We start from the raw sequence: 18,104 nt of genomic DNA on the forward strand, positions 1-18,104 counted from the left end.
TGAGCAAACACCTCCGGATGGAGTTCCCACTCCCCCGGATGAAAAGTCTGACGACTTAGAAAATCCGCCTCCCAGTTCTCTACACCTGGGATATGGATCGCTGATAGGTGGCAAGAGTGTTTCTCTGCCCAGCGAATTATTTTGGAGACTTCTAACATCGCTAAGGAACTCCTTGTTCCCCCTTGATGGTTGATGTAAGCCACAGTTGTGATGTTGTCCGACTGAAATCTGATGAACCTCAGGGTTGTTAACTGAGGCCAAGCCTGAAGAGCATTGAATATTGCCCTCAATTCCAGAATATTTATTGGGAGGAGTTTCTCCTCCTGAGTCCACGATCCCTGAGCCTTCAGGGAGTTCCAGACTGCACCCCAACCTAGAAGGCTGGCATCTGTCGTTACAATTGTCCAATCTGGCCTGCGAAAGGTCATACCTTTGGACAGATGGACCCGAGATAGCCACCAGAGAAGAGAATCTCTCGTCTCTTGATCCAGATTTAGTAGAGGGGACAAATCTGTGTAATCCCCATTCCACTGACTGAGCATGCATAGTTGCAGCGGTCTGAGATGTAGGCGCGCAAACGGAACTATGTCCATTGCCGCTACCATTAAGCCGATTACCTCCATGCACTGAGCCATCGAAGGGCGCGGAATTGAATGGAGAACACGGCAAGAATTTAGAAGTTTTGATAACCTGGACTCAGTCAGGTAAATTTTCATTTCTACAGAATCTATCAGAGTCCCTAGGAATGAGACTCTTGTGAGTGGGGACAGAGAACTCTTTTCCTCGTTCACTTTCCACCCATGCGACCTCAGAAATGCCAGAACTATGTCCCTATGGGACTTGGCAATTTGGAAGTTTGACGCCTGTATCAGGATGTCGTCTAGATAAGGGGCCACTGCTATGCCCCGCGGCCTTAGGACCGCCAGAAGCGCCCCCAGAACCTTTGTAAAAATTCTTGGGGCTGTAGCTAACCCGAAGGGAAGAGCCACAAACTGGTAATGCCTGTTAAGAAAGGCAAACCTTAGGAACCGATGATCTTTGTGTATCGGAATGTGAAGGTAAGCATCCCTTAGATCCACCGTAGTCATATATTGACCCTCCTGAATCATAGGTAGGATGGTCCGAATAGTTTCCATTTTGAATGATGGAACTCTGAGGAATTTGTTTAAGATCTTTAGATCCAAGATTGGTCTGAAGGTTCCCTCTTTTTTGGGAACCACAAACAGATTTGAGTAAAATTCCTGTCCCTGTTCCTCCTTTGGAACTGGATGGATCACTCCCATAACTAGGAGGTCTTGCACACAGTGCAAGAATGCCTCTTTATTTATCTGGTGGACAGATAATCGTGAAAGGTGAAATCTCCCTTGTGGAGGAGAAACCTTGAAGTCCAGAAGATACCCCTGAGAAATAATCTCCAACGCACAGGGATCCTGAACATCTCTTGCCCACGCCTGGGCGAAGAGAGAAAGTCTGCCCTCTACTAGATCCGTTACCGGATAGGGGGCCATTCCTTCATGCTGTCTTAGAGGCAGCAGCAGGCTTTTTGGCCTGCTTGCCTTTGTTCCAGGACTGGTTAGGTTCCCAGGCCGTCTTGGACAGAGCAAAAGTTCCCTCTTGTTTTGTAGCAGAGGAAGTTGATGCTGCACTTACCTTGAAGTTTCGAAAGGCACGAAAATTAGACTGTTTGGCCCTTGATTTGGACCTGTCCTGAGGAAGGGCATGACCTTTACCTCCAGTAATGTCAGCAATAATTTCCTTCAAACCAGGCCCGAATAGGGTCTGCCCCTTGAAGGGAATGTTAAGTAGTTTAGACTTTGAAGTCACGTCAGCTGACCAAGATTGGAGCCATAGCGCCCTACGCGCCTGGATGGCAAATCCAGAATTCTTAGCCGTTAGTTTAGTCAAATGAACAATGGCATCAGAAACAAAAGAATTAGCTAGCTTAAGTGCTCTAAGCTTGTTAAGTATGTCCTCCAAAGGAGTCCTCTGTAAAGCCTCTTCCAGAGACTCAAACCAGAACGCCGCAGCAGCAGTGACAGGAGCATAGGTTCGAACGGAACCCCTTGATGAACTTTAAGATCTAAATTCAAACTCCAAGGAGGAGCAAGTGGTCTAAATACAGGCTTGATTCTAGTCAGAGCCTGAAAAAAAGATTGTACATCTGGGACATCTGCCAAACGCTTGTGTAACAAGATAGATAAAGCAGAAATCTGTCCTTTCAAAGAGCTTGCGGACAACCCCTTCTCCAATCCGTCTTGGAGAAAAGACAAAATCCTGGGAATCCTAACCCTACTCCATGAGTAACCCTTGGATTCACACCAATAAAGATATTTACGCCATATCTTATAGTAAATTTTCCTAGTAACAAGCTTACGTGCCTGAATCAAAGTGTCTATGACCGAATCAGAAAAACCTCTATTAGATAAAATCAAGTGTTCAATCTCCAAGCATTCAGCTGTAGAGAAACGAGATTCGGATGATGGAAGGGACCCTGCATGAGAAGATCTTTCCTCAATGGGAGCTTCCACGGTGGCTGAGATGACATGTCCACCAGATCGGCATACCAAATACTGCGAGGCCATGCAGGGGCGATGAGGATCACCGACGCCCTCTCCTGTTTGATTCGAGCAATCACCCGGGGAAGGAGAGCTAATGGAGGGAATACATAAGCTAGGCTGAAAGACCAAGGCACTGCCAAGGCATCTATCAGCTCAGCCTGGGGATCCCTGACCCGTATCTCGGAAGTTTGGCATTCTGACGAGATGCCATGAGATCCAACTCCGGCCTGCCCCATCTGAGAATCAGGTTGGAAAAAAACGGATGGAGTTCCCATTCTGCCGGATGAAATGTCTGCTCAGAAAATCCGCTTCCCAGTTTTCCACTCCTGGGATGTGGATTGCCGACAGATAGCAAGAGTGAGACTCCGCCCACTGTATTATCTTGGCTACTTCTGTCATCGCTAAGGAACTCCTTGTACCTCCCTGATAATTTATGTAAGCTACAGTCGTAATGTTGTCCGACTGGAATCTGATGAATTGGGCCGAAGCCAACTGAGGACAAGCCCTAAGCGCATTGAATATTGCTCTCAACTCTAGGATATTGATGGGAAGGAGAGACTCTGCTCGAGTCCATACACCCTGAGCCCTCAGGGAGTTCCAGACTGCTCCCCATCCTATCAGGCTGGCATCCGTTGTCACTATCCCAGATGAGGGTCTGCGGAAGCTGTCCCCTGGGATAGATGATCCAGCGGCAACCACCATAGAAGAGAGTCCCTTGTCTGTTGACATGGCCACATGACAACCCCACACTCTGTTAACCAGGAAAGCCCTTCCCAGATAGCCTATATTTTCCCCAACAGATAAAAGTACAGCCATTTCTGAGATAGCAAGTGGCCCAGAAAAATAAAGACTGCACTTACCTCTATGCTGAGCGACAGCATGACACGTCTCACAGGATCAAGAGCTCTTCTCCCTCCTGTAGTTCTGTGGACACAGAAAGGGCCTTAGTTAATATCTGCTAAGACCATCATCACCAGAAGGGCAGCACTAATATGGGAGGCGCAGTGAGGGTTAAGTCCCACCAGTTCCCATTGCTTTAAAGTCACCTGTAGCTCTACTCTAGAGGCTGACAAGGAATACGGCTACACCCTATAGTAAAATAGCACTCACTGGTACCATTTTAAAAATAATAAACTCTTGATTGAAGAATCTAAACTAACACCTCACTTTACCTCTTCCTCTCACTAACACAGGCAAAGAGAATGACTGGAGTGGGAGGGAGGGGAGGAGCTATATATACAGCTCTGCTGTGGTGCTCTTTGCCTCCTCCTGCTGACCAGGAGGCGATATCCCACAAGTAAGGATGAAATCCGTGGATTCATTGTATCTTTTAAAAGAATTATCTTTTTTAATGGATCAGTCAAAAAAGATATCACAAACCTTAAAGGGACAGTCAAGTCCAAAAAATAAAAGTTCATGACATAAATAAAAGGGCATGTAATTTTAAACAACTTTCCAATTTACTTTTATTACCAATTTTGCTTTATTCTCTTGGTATTCTTAGTTGCTAATTCTAGGAGGTTCATATGCTGATTTCTTAGACCTTGAAGACTGTCTGTAATCTGAATGCATTTTGACCACTAGAGGGCATTAGTTCATGTGTTTCATATAGCCAACATTGAGCTCATGCACGTGAAGTTACCCTGGAGTGAGCACTAATTGGCTAAAATGCAAGTCTGTCAAAAGAACTGAAATAAGGGGGCAGTTTGCAGAAGCATAGTTACAAGGTAATCACAGACGTAAAAAGTGTATTTCTATAACAGTGTTGGTTATGCAAAACTGGGGAATGGATAATAAAGGGATTATCTTTCTTTTTAAACAACAAAAATTCTGGTGTTGACTGTCCCCATAAGTATCTGTTGGAAACACTATGACAACAAATCACATTTGGGAATGATATATATTTTAATTAATAAGACAGTCAGCATTATTGAGTTTCACGACAGATTGGAAGTATAAAAACATAATTTATTCTTACCTGATAAAATTATTTTTTCTTTCATGGTGGTGAGAGTCCACAAGCCATAACAGTTGGGATTAAACTGCTTCTATCAGGAGGCAGGCAAAAATCATCCAACACATCAAGAGCTTTAATCCCTCCCACTCCCTGATTTCCCTCAGTCTGCTGTATAGCCAAGCAAGGAGACGAAACAGAAAAGCAGGAAGAACAAAGCAGGTGCATGCCAGAACCGTTGTATAAAACAGAATATTGGGTGGGTCTTGTAGACTTTCGCCACCATAAAACAAGGACATTTATCAGGTCATTTATCAAGTATAAACTACGTTTTCTTTCATAAGGGTTTGAGAGTCCACAATCCATAACAGTTGGGATCCAATAACCAAGCTGTGCAGTCTACTTTAGCACAAACAAAAAAGGTGGGACAAAACTAAATAGGCACATCATTGACCAGACTTGCTGCCTGGAGAGCCTTTCTGCCAAAAGCAGCTTCATTAGAGGCAAAAACATCAAAATGATAAAACTTAGTGAAAGTATTTAACATTACAGACTTCTCGAAGTAGAGCTCACAGAGCTGGCTAACGCTGTACAGCCTACTATGGGTGAGTCTCTCAGTCCCAGCCATTGCTATTAATAAGAGTGCCCCACAATCTTAAGTCCACTTGTTCTTAATGTACCCCCTTTTTGTACTGTTCTGACAAGTTAATGGCTGTGAGTGAAAATTCATACTTACCAATATGTGCACTCACCTACTGAACTTACCTGTGTCCAGTAATAATGCCCCATCCTAGTTAGATAACACCAACTCATGATACTGACCAGGATGTGCCCAGACAAAGCCATAATTAGGTTACTAAGGACCAGTTCCAGTGACCAATGTGGCAGGCTGGTGAACACCTCCCGCAAGAGAATTACACTCACTAGCCATAGTATACCTATCCACCCATCTGTCCTATTCTTTGTCCTCTTAGGGGGCCTCATTGGAGATTAAGTACCCCTTTCAGAAACTTATTTTCAGCAATGCACTATTCGCCTGTCCTCCTGTGGAGGCAAAAATGAAGACTGAGGGGAATCAGGAAGTGGGAGGGATTAAAGTTCTTGCTGTGCAGTTTGGGTGATTTTTGTCTGCGTCCTGGTGGAGGGACTTTAATCACAGCTGTTACGGCTCATGGACTCTCACCACCTTACAAAAGAAAAAATGAAATACAAAAAACAGAAATTACTATATATTGGCTCTTATTCTAGCTAATATGCACAAGGTGATGCTCCCTCAACCTCTAGGGAGAATAGAAGGATTGACCACTCCCCCTTTACAACCTTAAATGGGGAACCACATGGAGACCCAGAGTTTCCCCCGATATTTCTCTAATATATTTTATTTTTAAGTTCATAAAAACCGGTGTATCAACAGCCAAAATATTTTAAAACAGACTTTTAGTTTTCAGTTTGCAAAATAATATAAAACTAAGAGATATAATTTACATCAGCAGGTAAGTGTGAGGTTTGAGCCTCAACAAAAATGTCCAATATGCCTAGTGCAAAAATCTCAAGCAGGTTGACTACAGAGGATAATTATTTTGCATTATGGGCTCTGTGCTATAAGATGCAGAAAAAAAATAATAATTCAATCAACCATCATGAAGCAGAAACTTGTTCTTTTATGATTCAGATAAAAGTTTACAATTTTAAAATAAAAGTTTCCAACTGACCTCTACTACCAAGTTTGCTTTGTTCTCACTGTATCCTTTGTTGAAGAGGATACCTAAGTAGGTAGTGTGCACATGACTGGAACACTGTAAAAGAGCAAACACTGTCAAAAGCATTCTTGCAAAACTGCTTCCATATAGTGCTCCAGACACGTGCACACACCTAAACCTACCTACCTGCCTTCAATAAAGGTTATCAAGAGAAATTGCACAATAGAAATGATCTAAATTATGAAAGAAAAACAACGTGGGTTTCGTGTCCCTATAATTCTGCCCAGAGGAAACCCAGTGTAAGATAACGAACTGTGAACTATTCATTGCTGTTTATGTAAACACCTAGTTGTGACTACCCTGTGTGATGGTCAGAACTAAGTATGAGGGAACCTCTTATGGGACCCTTCTATAAAGAGGTAAAGGGAGTGGTCTCTCACCTGGTAAATATTAGCTAAGATAGGTAGACAGACAGATACTCAAAACATATCATATTTGCTTACATTAATTAATAGTTAAAGGGATATTTAACCCACATTTTTTATTTAATGATTCGGATAGAGCATGACATTTTAAGCAACTTTCTAATTTACTCCTATTATCTAATGTTCTTCGTTCTCTTGGTATCTTTATTGGAAAAAGCAGGCTTGTCAGCTTCAGAGCTGGACCAAGTCAATTAGAAAGTTGCTTAAAAAGTGCATGCTCTATCTGAATCATCCCTTTAATGAAATCTTGTTCCCCAGAAAGTGTGAATATAAAAAGACTGTGCAAAATTTGATAATGGAAGTAAATTGAAAAGTGTTTTAAAGGGATCTTAACCTAAATTTTTTCTTTCATGATTCAGATAGAGCATGTAATTTTAAGCAACATTCTAATTTACTCATATTATCAATTTTTCTTTGTTCTCTTGGTATCTTTATTAAGCTAAGGAGCCAGCCAATTTTTGGTTCAGACCCTGGACAGCACTTTTTTATTGGTGGGTGCATTTAACCACCAATCAGCAAGCACAACCCAGGTTGTTCACAAAAAATGGGCCAGCTTCTAAACTTACATTCTTGCTTTTTAAATAAAGATAGCAAGAGAATGAAGAAAAATTTATAATAGGAGTAAATTAGAAAGTTGCTCTATATTGCATGCTCTATCTGAATCATAAATGTTTATTTTGACTTGTGTGTTGCTTTAAACAAACCAATAAAACTTATTACATTTACAAGCTTCACCAGAATACATTGACAGCCTTACTCTCATTGACCAAGCATCTGCTGTATGACTCATGTTACATAAAGCTCACTTGTGATAGGTGATCCTGTTTTGCGCTATTAACATAAAAGGAGATATTAGATTTATGCTTTGTAATGTGATGTAATCCCTTTTAGGTGTACAATGTACTCCCTAGCAATGCAACTCATACTATCATCACCAATCCTATTTGTTATCTTAAAGATAAACCTAGAAGTAGATAAAGTAATCTAATAGCTGCTCCTCCAGTTGTCACGTTCAAAAGGGAATGGAAATAAATTACAATGGTCTCAAAGCACCCTAAATCTGCAGCTAGGTAAAATCACAACATAGTGGTATCACCAACTGTTATAGGGCAGATATGTTGATATCCAATCTGCCAAAAGGGGAGGGGCGAACTGCGCCGAGTACCTTTGAAAGTGGTAAAACGAAGCGCACTGCTAAGAAAATGAAACACTCTGCAAAGAAAGTGAGCTTGTAATACTGACATAGCGGGTTCCAGTTATAAAGTGAAAGTGCCAGCTAAGAGGTCCTAGACATTACGAGAAATCCGCGGCAGTGAAGGCCTTGAGGGGGGCTGTAAATCTCAATGTAGAGGGTCCTGAGGTCATACGTTATGCAGCAACTTTGTCTCCTCTAAGCCGTTTTTCTCAATTTTGCAATAGCGGCTGCATTATTAAAGGGAAGAGTCAACCTCAGCACTGCACTATACACATTTGACTACTAGGTAAAGGGCCACTTTATTTGGGGTTGCATTACATATTAGATAACCAGATGAAAGGATGGCCTATTAACGGTTCTACAACACTCCTAAAGAGAGTGATTTCTTCTATTATTTATTTAGACTACAACAATTGTTATATAATCTGGGACAGATAAAGGATCTTGTTTTTGATATATGCAAACACTGGCCACGGTCAGAAGATCATAATTATGGACATATCTGTCTTATTAACAGTTGGCGATACCACTATGTTTTGATTTTAATAGATTAACATAAATATTGTTTTGCAATATGAGATTTAAGTTGAAAAAAATATTCCCTGTTTTTTTTTCGTGTAAAATATTTATGTTAAAACTTTTTTCTAATTTTTCACAAACTACCCTTTGTGAGTTGCAGTTATTTATGCACTTTTTTGAGTTTATCTTAAACTTACTTGTACAGTATATACACATATACATATACACACACAATGGCTTTCGTTAAAAAGTAAAAAAAAAATAAACGCATAACCTACAATTAGCTCAGACCTCTGGCTTGTTTTGCCTTTTGATTAGTCTTGTTTGATTAGTCACATATGATTTACGGATATAGGTTCAAGTAAAAATATAAGCAAAATACAAAGAACTAGTTATCATTTTAAGTTGACGTGTAGCACAAGAAGACACAATAAAAGTTATACATTGACTAGACCATACAGCCTATATAACAATAATTCTTTGTATTGGGAAACACTGAGTAGGGAACATATTACCAACACTGAAATAAAGAAAACGCATTGTGTCATGTCCTTTTTTTTAACTGGCACCTGGCTTTATTTAGCACAGGTATAAACATGCACAATCTTTATTTTAAATCACATTACCAAAGCTACAGTGATATTTTTATATTTAAGCCGTCTTGTCAGACAAATATCACTTACCGCAGGTACATTAAAACTAGTGACAAGTCTGTAAAATGTGAAATTATTATCCGAGTATACCACAGTGTGAAATAAAGACGGATTAGCGTATATAGTAAAATGCTAGTACATTCAAGGGCCTTTATTTGTGTAGATTCCATAATGTATTTTACTTTACCCCACCCCTCCTATTTGTGTTTTTTTTCTGTTCTTCATTAGTCTAACAAAAGACACACTTGTTACCATTACAACTACCCTAATGTCATGACGGCTATCCCTATACTCAACTTATGTTAAACTCCTTCATTTTCTTGACACAAGCAAGGATTCAATATCTCAACTTGAGTTACAAATCTGGTTTATAGCATACTCTAAGGCAGGGTTCGACAAACCGAGGAACCAATGTGCCCCTCGCTCCTAGAATTTTACACCTGGCTCCTATTGTTTTGGTTATTCTCCATATATCTATATACAAATACCACTGTCTGACTCAAATATTCTTACTGACTCCTACATTTTAATGATATTTGTCAACCCCTGCTCCAAGAAATATTTATCAAGCTTCATGAGCGTGCCTGTAACCATGAATTTAAGAAGCAGTTGCTGCTGTTTATTGTCTCTACCAACTCAGAGGGAAATTACCCAGATCACTTGTTGGGGGTGATTGACAGACCCTGATCTCTGGCACAATTGGTTACGTGAGAGAGAAGGCGGCACTGCACAAGAGAACGCTTGTGCAATCTTAAAATTTGCTAAGTGATGCTTAAGTGGTAATTGCAGATGAGCAGGTTATCTGCTTGTTCTCATTTCCCCCTCTATCTCTCTTGTTCCTTCTTGATGTACTTCTATAACTTGCAAATGTTATGACTGTTCATTCTTTACCAAAGAAACAATTATATAAATATATTAACAAAAATTATATATATTATTTTTTTTTTTTGTTTTGTTTTTGGTCCATACCTATAAAATGTACAAGTATTTTCCCATGCATCAGTAGCAGACCTACTCAACAGAGGGCCCTGGTGCAAGCTTTTTATGGGGCCCCAAGAAAGCAAAAGTATTAATATATATTCTGCTTGTATAATGATTTTTAGTATAAACAGATGGATAGACTGATGGACCTACAACATGCATTAATAAAAGGCTCCCCAGCATTAGGATTGTAAACATTCTGCACACAACTATGTATAGAATGGCTATTATGGGCCCCCTGCAGCTCTTGAGCCCTGGTGCGACTGCACCAATAGTAGTTCTGCCCATTATGGCACTTACACCTTTACAAGTTTCAGGTTAGACAAATATAATTTTTTCCCCAAGAGGTGTTTGTCCCAGTGCACAACTGAATTATTCTTTACTAGTATTGCTACAAATATACTGAACTAAACGTACTGAACTTGGAGTTACAATAAACCATTAAGATAACTCGAATGGAGCAAGTCGTTTACTTACAAAAAGCTGAAGGAACTTGAGGATTCTTTTGTGGGTAAGAATATAAAGTGCATTCCCACTGACTGGGTCAATAACAGGTAATCTGTGGATTTTGTTTTTGATCAAGGAATATACTGCGTCAAAGAGACTGTGGAAAGATTCAGTAAAAGAAGTTAGCAAACAGAACAAAATGATAGATTTTCAGCTCTAAATAAAATAAACTGATACATTCAGACCGTTTAGCGTCACAATATTCCTTATGCCACTAGTGCAAGTATAGAGTATAACTGATATTATACACTGCTGGCTATAAATGAGATAAACATAGTTTACTGAAGGGACATGAAACTGAATTGTGAAAGAAATTTTTTCAGACAGAGCATACAATTGTAATGAACTTTATACATTTACTCTATTATCAAATGTGATTCATTCTCTTGGTATCCTTTGTTGAAAGAGCAGCAATGCACTACTAGGAGATAGCTAAACACATAAGGTGAGACAATTACAAGAACCATAGGTGCGCAGCCACCAATCAGCAGCTAGCTCCCAGTAGTCATTGATGCTCTTAAGTCTACCTAAGTATTCTTTTTGGCAAAGGATACCAAGAGAATAAAGCAGATTTGACAATAGAAGTAAATTGGAAAGTTGTTTAAAATTGCATGTTCTATCTTTTATTTAAAAAGGACATTAAACACTGAGATAATATAAAATGATAAAATTATATATATATACATACAGACACACACACACACACATATATATATATATACAGACATATATATAACATAATTTATGTAAGAATTTACCTGACAAATTCATTTCTTTCATATTGGCAAGAGTCCATGAGCTAGTGGCGTATGGGATATACAATCCTACCAGGAGGGGCAAAGTTTCCCAAACCTCAAAATGCCTACAAATACACCCCTCACCACACCCACAATTCAGTTTAACGAATAGCCAAGCAGTGGGGTGATAAAGAAAGGAGTAAAAAAGCATCAACAAAGGAATTGGAATAATTGTGCTTTATACAAAAAAAATCATAACCACCATAAAAAGGGTGGGCCTCATGGACTCTTGCCAATATGAAAGAAATGAATTTATCAGGTAAATTCTTACATAAATGTTTTTTTTTCATGTAATTGGCAAGAGTCCATGAGCTAGTGACGTATGGGATAGCAAATACCCAAGATGTGGAACTCCACTCAAGAGTCACTAGAGAGGGAGGGATAAAAATAAAGACAGCCAATTGTGCTGAAAAAAGTTAATCCACAACCAAATCATAAGTTTTAATCTTATAAAGAAAAAGAAGAAAAAATGAAATTATAAGCAGAAGAATCAAACTGAAACAGCTGCCTGAAGAACTTTTCTACCAAAAACTGCTTCTGAAGAAAAAACATCAAAATTGTAGAATTTAGTAAAAGTATGCAAAGAAGACCAAGTTGCTGCTTTGCAAATCTGATCAACTGAAGCTTCATTCTTAAAAGCCCAGGCACCTAATAGAATGAGCCGTAATCCTCTGAGGCAGGGATTTACCCGACTCCAAATAAGCGTGATGAATCAAAAGTTTTAACCACGAAGCCAAGGAAACAGCAGAATCCTTCCGACCTTTCCTAGAACCAGAAAAGATAACAAATAGACTAGAAGTCTTCCTGAAATCTTTAGTAGTTTCAACATAATATTTCAAAGCTCTCACTACATCCAAAGAATGTAAGGATCTTTCCAAAGAATTCTTAGGATTAGGACACAAGGAAGGAACAACAATTTCTCTACTAATATTGTTGGAATTCACAACTTTAGGTAGGAATTTAAATGAAGTTCGTAAAACCGCCTTATCTTGATGAAAAATCAGAAAAGGAGACTCACAAGACAGAGCAGATAATTCAGAAACTCTTCTAGCAGAAGAGATGGCCAAAAGAAACAACACCTTCCAAGAAAGCAATTTAATGTCCAAAGAATGCATAGGCTCAAACGGAGGAGTCTGTAAAGCCTTTAAAACCAAATTAAGACTCCAGGGAGGAGAGATTTATTTAATGACAGGCTTTATACGGACCAACGCTTGTACAAAACAATGAATATGAGGAAGTTTAGCAATTTTTCTGTGGAATAAGACAGAAAGAGCAGAAATTTGTCCTTTCAAAGAACTCGCAGGCAAACCCTTATCCAAACCATCCTGAAGAAACTGTAAAATTCTAGGAATTCTAAAAGAATGCCAAGAGAATTTATGAGAACACCATTAAATGTAGGTCTTCCAAACTCGATAATAAATCTTTCTAGAAACAGATTTACGAGCCTGCAACATAGTTTTAATTACAGAGTCAGAGAAACCTCTATGACTAAGCACTAAGCGTTGAATTTCCATACCTTCAAATTAATGATTTGAGATACTGATGGAAAAACGGACCTTGAGATAGAAGGTCTGGTCTTAACAGAAGTGGCCAAGGTTGGCAACTGGACATCCGAACAAGATCCGCATACCAAAACCTGTGTGGCCATGTTGGAGCCACCAGCAGCACAAACGATTGCTCCATGATGATTTTGGAAATCACTCTTGGAAGAACTAGAGGCGGAAAAATATAGGCAGGTTGATAACTCCAAGTAAGTGTCAATGCTTCCACTGCCTCCGCCTGAGGATCCCTGGACCTGGACAGGTACCTGGGAAGTTTCTTGTTTAGATGAGATGCCATCAGATCCATTTCTGGAAGCCCCCACATCTGAACAATTTGAAAAAACACATCTGGGTGAAGAGGCCACTCTCCCGGATGTAAAGTCTGATGAGATAATCCGCTTCCCAATTGTCTATACCTGGGATATGGACCGCAGAAATTAGACAGGAGCTGGATTCCGCCCAGGCAAGTATCCGAGATACTTCTTTCATAGCTTGGGGACTGTGAGTCCCACCCTGATGATTGACATTTGCCACAGTTGTGATATTGTCTGTCTGAAAACAAATGAACGGTTCTCTCTTCAAGAGAGGCAAAATCTGAAGAGCCCTAAAAATCGCACAGAGTTCCAAAATATTGATTGGTAATCTCGCCTCTTAAGATTTCCAAACCCCTTGTGCTTTCAGAGATCCACAGACAGCTCCCCAACCTGAAAGACTCGCATCTGTTGTGATCACGGTCAAGGTTGGACGAACAAAAGAGGCCCCTTGAACTATACGATGGTGATCTAACCACCAAGTCAGAGATAGTTGAACATTGGGATTTAAGGATATTAATTGTGATATCCTTGAATAATCCCTGCACCATTGGTTCAGCATACAAAGCTGAAGAGGTCTAATGTGAAAACGAGCAAAGGAGATAGCTTCCAATGCTGCAGTCATGAGAGCTAAAACCTGCATGCGCATAGCTACTGAAGGGAATGACTGAGACTGAAGGTTCCGACAGGCTGCAACCAACTTCAAACATCACTTGTCTGTTAGAGACAAAGTCATGGACACTGAATCTATCTGGAAACCTAAAAAGGTTACCCTTGTCTGAGGAATCAAAGAACATTTTGGTAAATTGATCCTCCAACCATGTCTTTGAAGAAACAACACTAGTTGATTTGTGTGAGATTCTGCAGAACGTAAAGACTGAGCAAGTACCAAGATATCGTCCAAATAAGGAAACACTGCAATAGCCCGCTCTCTGATTACAGAGAAGGGCACCGAGAACCTTTGAAAAGATCCTTGGAGCTATTGCTAGGCCAAAAGGAAGAGCAACAAATTGGTAATGCTTGTCTAGAAAAGAGAATCTCAGGAACTGATAGTGATCTGGATGAATCGAAATATGAAGATATGCATCCTGTAAGTCTATTGTGGACATATAATGCCCTTGCTGAACAAAAGGCAGAATAGTCCTTATAGTCACCATTTTGAATGTTGGTATTCTTACATAACGATTCAAGATTTTTAGATCCAGAACTGGTCTGAATGAATTTTCTTTCTTTGGGACAATGAACAGATTTGAATAAAACCCCAGACCCTGTTCCTGAAAAGGAACCGGCACGATTACCCCAGAAGACTCCAGGTCTGAAACACACTTCAGGAAAGCCTGTGCTTTCTCGGGGTTCACTGGAATGCGTGAGAGAAAGAAACTTCTCACAGGCGGTCTTACTCTGAAACCTATTCTGTACCCCTGAGAGACAAAGTTCTGAATCCAATGATTTTGGACTGTATTTATCCAAACATCCTTGAAAAATTTTAGTCTGCCCCCTACCAGCTGAACTGAAATGAGGGCCGCACCTTCATGCGGACTTGGGGGCTGGTTTAGATCTCTTAAATGGCTTGGATTTATTCCAGACTGAGGAAGGCTTCTAATTGGAAACAGATTCCTTAGGGGAAGGATTAAGTTTCTGTTCCTTATTCTGTCGAAAGGAACGAAAACGGTTAGAAGCTTTAAATTTACCTTTAAATTTTTTATCCTGAGGTAAAAAAGCCCCCTTCCCCCCCAGTAACAGTTGAAATGATAGAATCCAACTGAGAACCAAATAATTTATTACCTTGGAAAGAAAGAGATAGCAACGTCGACTTAGAAGTCATATCAGCATTCCAAGATTTAAGCCATAAAGCTCTTCTAGCTAAAATAGCTAAAGACATATATCTAACATCAATTCTGATGATATCAAAAATGGCACAAACAAAATTATTAGCATGTTGAATTAACTTAACAATGCTATACATATTATGGTCTGATACTTGTTGCGCTAAAGTTTCCAACCAAAAAAGTTGAAGCAGCTGCAACATCAGCCAAAGAAATAGCAGGCCTAAGAAGATGACCTGAACATAAATAAGCCTTCCTTAGATAGGATTCAAGTTTCCTATCTAAAGGATCTTTAAAAGAAGTACTGTCTTCCGTAGGAATAGTAGTACACTTAGCAAGAGTAAAGATGGTCCCATCAACTTTGGGGATCTTTTCCCACAAAATCCAATCTATCAGAAGGCAAAGGATACAATTTTTTAAACCTTGAAGAAGGAGTAAAAGAAGTACCCAGTCTATTCCATTCCTTTGAAATCATATCTGAAATAGCATCAGGAACTGGAAAAACCTCTGGAATAATAACATGAGGTTTATAAACCGAATTTAAACGTTTACTAGTTTTAGTATCAAGAGGACTAGACTCCTCTATATCTAATGCAATCAACACTTCCTTCAATAAAGAACGAATATACTCCATTTTAAATAAATACGAAGATTTGTCAGTGTCAATATCTGAGGCAGGATCCTCTGAATCAGACAGATCCTCATCAGAGACAGATAAATCAGTATGTTGTCGGTCATTTGAAAATTCATCAACTGTATGAGAAGTTTTAAAAGACCTTTTACGTTTATTAGAAGGCAGAATGGCAGACAAAGCCTTCTGAATGGAATCAGAAATAAATTCTCTCAAATTGACAGGAATATCCTGAACATTAGATGTTGATGGACCAGCAAAAGGTAATGCAACACTACTGATGGAAATATTCTCTGCATGTAAAAGTTTGTCATGACAACTATTACAAACTACAGCCGGAGGAACAGTTACTACAAGTTTACAACAAATGCACTTAGCTTTGGTAGAACCGATATCAGGCAGCAGGATTCCAGTACTAGATTCTGAAACAGGATCAGATTGAGACATCTTGCAATATGTAAGAGAAAAAACAACATATAAAGCAAAATTATCTATTTCCTTATATGACAGTTTCAGGAATGGGGAAAAAATGCAAACAGAATAGGCCTCTCACAAAGAAAAAAAGGACCAGAGGCAAAAGGAAATGAAGTCTTAAATAATGACAAACAGTTTGGCGCCAAGTATGACGCCCACAACTGAAAATATTTTTTGGTGCCAAAAACGTCCGCAACAAACATAGATGACGCAACCTCGTGAAAAGACTCGGCGTCAACTAAGACGCCGGAAATTATGAAATTGCGTAAACAAACATAATTCTCGCGCCAAGAATGACGCAATAAATTATAGCATTTTGCGCTCACGCGAGCCTAATACAGCCCGCAATTTAGAAAAAAGAATCAATTTCAAAACTTCAGGTAATTTTTTTTTTTAAATGCATTTCCCAAATATGAAACTGACAGTCTGCAAAAAAAGGAAATATACTGATAAACCTGAATCATGGCAAATATAAGTATAAACATATATTTAGAACTTTATATACAAAGTGCCAAACCATAGCTGAGAGTTTCTTAAATAAATGAAACATACTTACCAAAAGATACTCATCCACATATAGCAGATAGCCAAACCAGTACTGAAACGAGAATCAGTAGAGGTAATGGTATATAAGAGTATATCGTCGATCTTGAAAGGGAGGTAGGAGATGAATCTCTACAACCGATAACAGAGAACCTATGAAATAGATCCCTGTTAGGATGACCATTGTATTCAATAGGTGATACTCCCTTCACATCCCTCTGACATTCACTGTACTCTGAGAGGAACCGGGCTTCAAAAATGCTGAGAAGCGCATATCAACGTGGAAATCTAGCACAAACTTACTTCACCACCTCCATAGGAGGCAAAGTTTGTAAAACTGAATTGTGGGTGTGGTGAGGGGTGTATTTGTAGGCATTTTGAGGTTTGGGAAACTTTGCCCCTCCTGGTAAGATTGTATATCCCATACGTCACTAGCTCATGGAATCTTGCCAATTACATGAAAGAAATATATATATATATATATATATATATATATATATATATATATATATATATATATATATATATATATATACATACACACACATACATACATACATACACTAGTCCTAAAGCCCGTGGTACACGGGCCATTTTTGCAGTACAGCGGTTTCACCCCTTGCTCTCTCTCTATCCTCCCTCTCTTCTGCTCTCTCCCCCTCTCTTTTGCGGTCTCTATCCCTCCCATTTTGCTCTCTCTCCCTCTCTTTTGCTCTCTCTCCCTCTCCCTCTCTTTTGCTCTCTCTCTCTCCCTCTCTCTTTTGCTCTCTCTCTCTTTTGCTCTCTCTCTCTCTTTTGCTCTCTCTCTTTTGCTCTCTCTCTCTCTCTTTTGCTCTCTCTCTCTCTCTTTTGCTCTCTCTCTTTTGGCTCTCTCTCCCCTCTTTTGATCTCTCTGCCCTTTCTTTTGAGCTCTCCAGACGGCTTCGCCCACGTCACACCCACACCCATGACACGCCAATACCCCAATATATATGTGTGTGTATAAAAAGTCTGCAATATACTTTCATTATTTATTTTGTCCCCTTCTCCTGTAATTCCATTCTGAAATTGTGATCTTTTCAGTTCCTGTTTGAAATGGAAGTGCAGAACACTGTTATATTCCACACAGCCATTGGCGTCACACTCTAGTGACCTTTTTATAACTGTCCCTAATTGGCTACAGTAGAGAAAGTACATGGGAGCTCCCATTGTTTTATAGACACTAAAACTTTACACTTATTGTATCACTATTTAAAAAACAAATTAAATCTTAAAAAATACATCTACATGTTATTCTCAGACTAATCTTTTCTTTGAATGCATCATTCTATCTAGCATTTATTTAGTGTTTAATGTCCCTTTAATACAATAACATTAGCGAGACAAACAACAAATATGAGAACATGCAATTGCAGCAAGAAACAGTCGATAGCAAATGATCAGTGAATAA

General features: G+C 39.4%; 1 protein-coding gene across 4 annotated transcripts in view; it reads right to left on the reverse strand.

The window, feature by feature from the left end:
* PRKAG2 (protein kinase AMP-activated non-catalytic subunit gamma 2) overlaps positions 1-18,104 on the reverse strand; it is an 889,218-nt gene that overhangs the window by 46,925 nt on the left and 824,189 nt on the right. For all 4 annotated transcript variants that reach the window (XM_053713799.1, XM_053713800.1, XM_053713801.1 and 1 more), the window contains one exon: positions 10,523-10,649. In XM_053713799.1, coding sequence (XP_053569774.1) covers positions 10,523-10,649 — 127 coding nt within the window. The remainder of the gene's footprint in view (positions 1-10,522; positions 10,650-18,104) is intronic.

Source organism: Bombina bombina, chromosome 5 (assembly GCF_027579735.1).
Source record: "Bombina bombina isolate aBomBom1 chromosome 5, aBomBom1.pri, whole genome shotgun sequence".
NCBI classification, from domain to species: domain Eukaryota; kingdom Metazoa; phylum Chordata; class Amphibia; order Anura; family Bombinatoridae; genus Bombina; species Bombina bombina.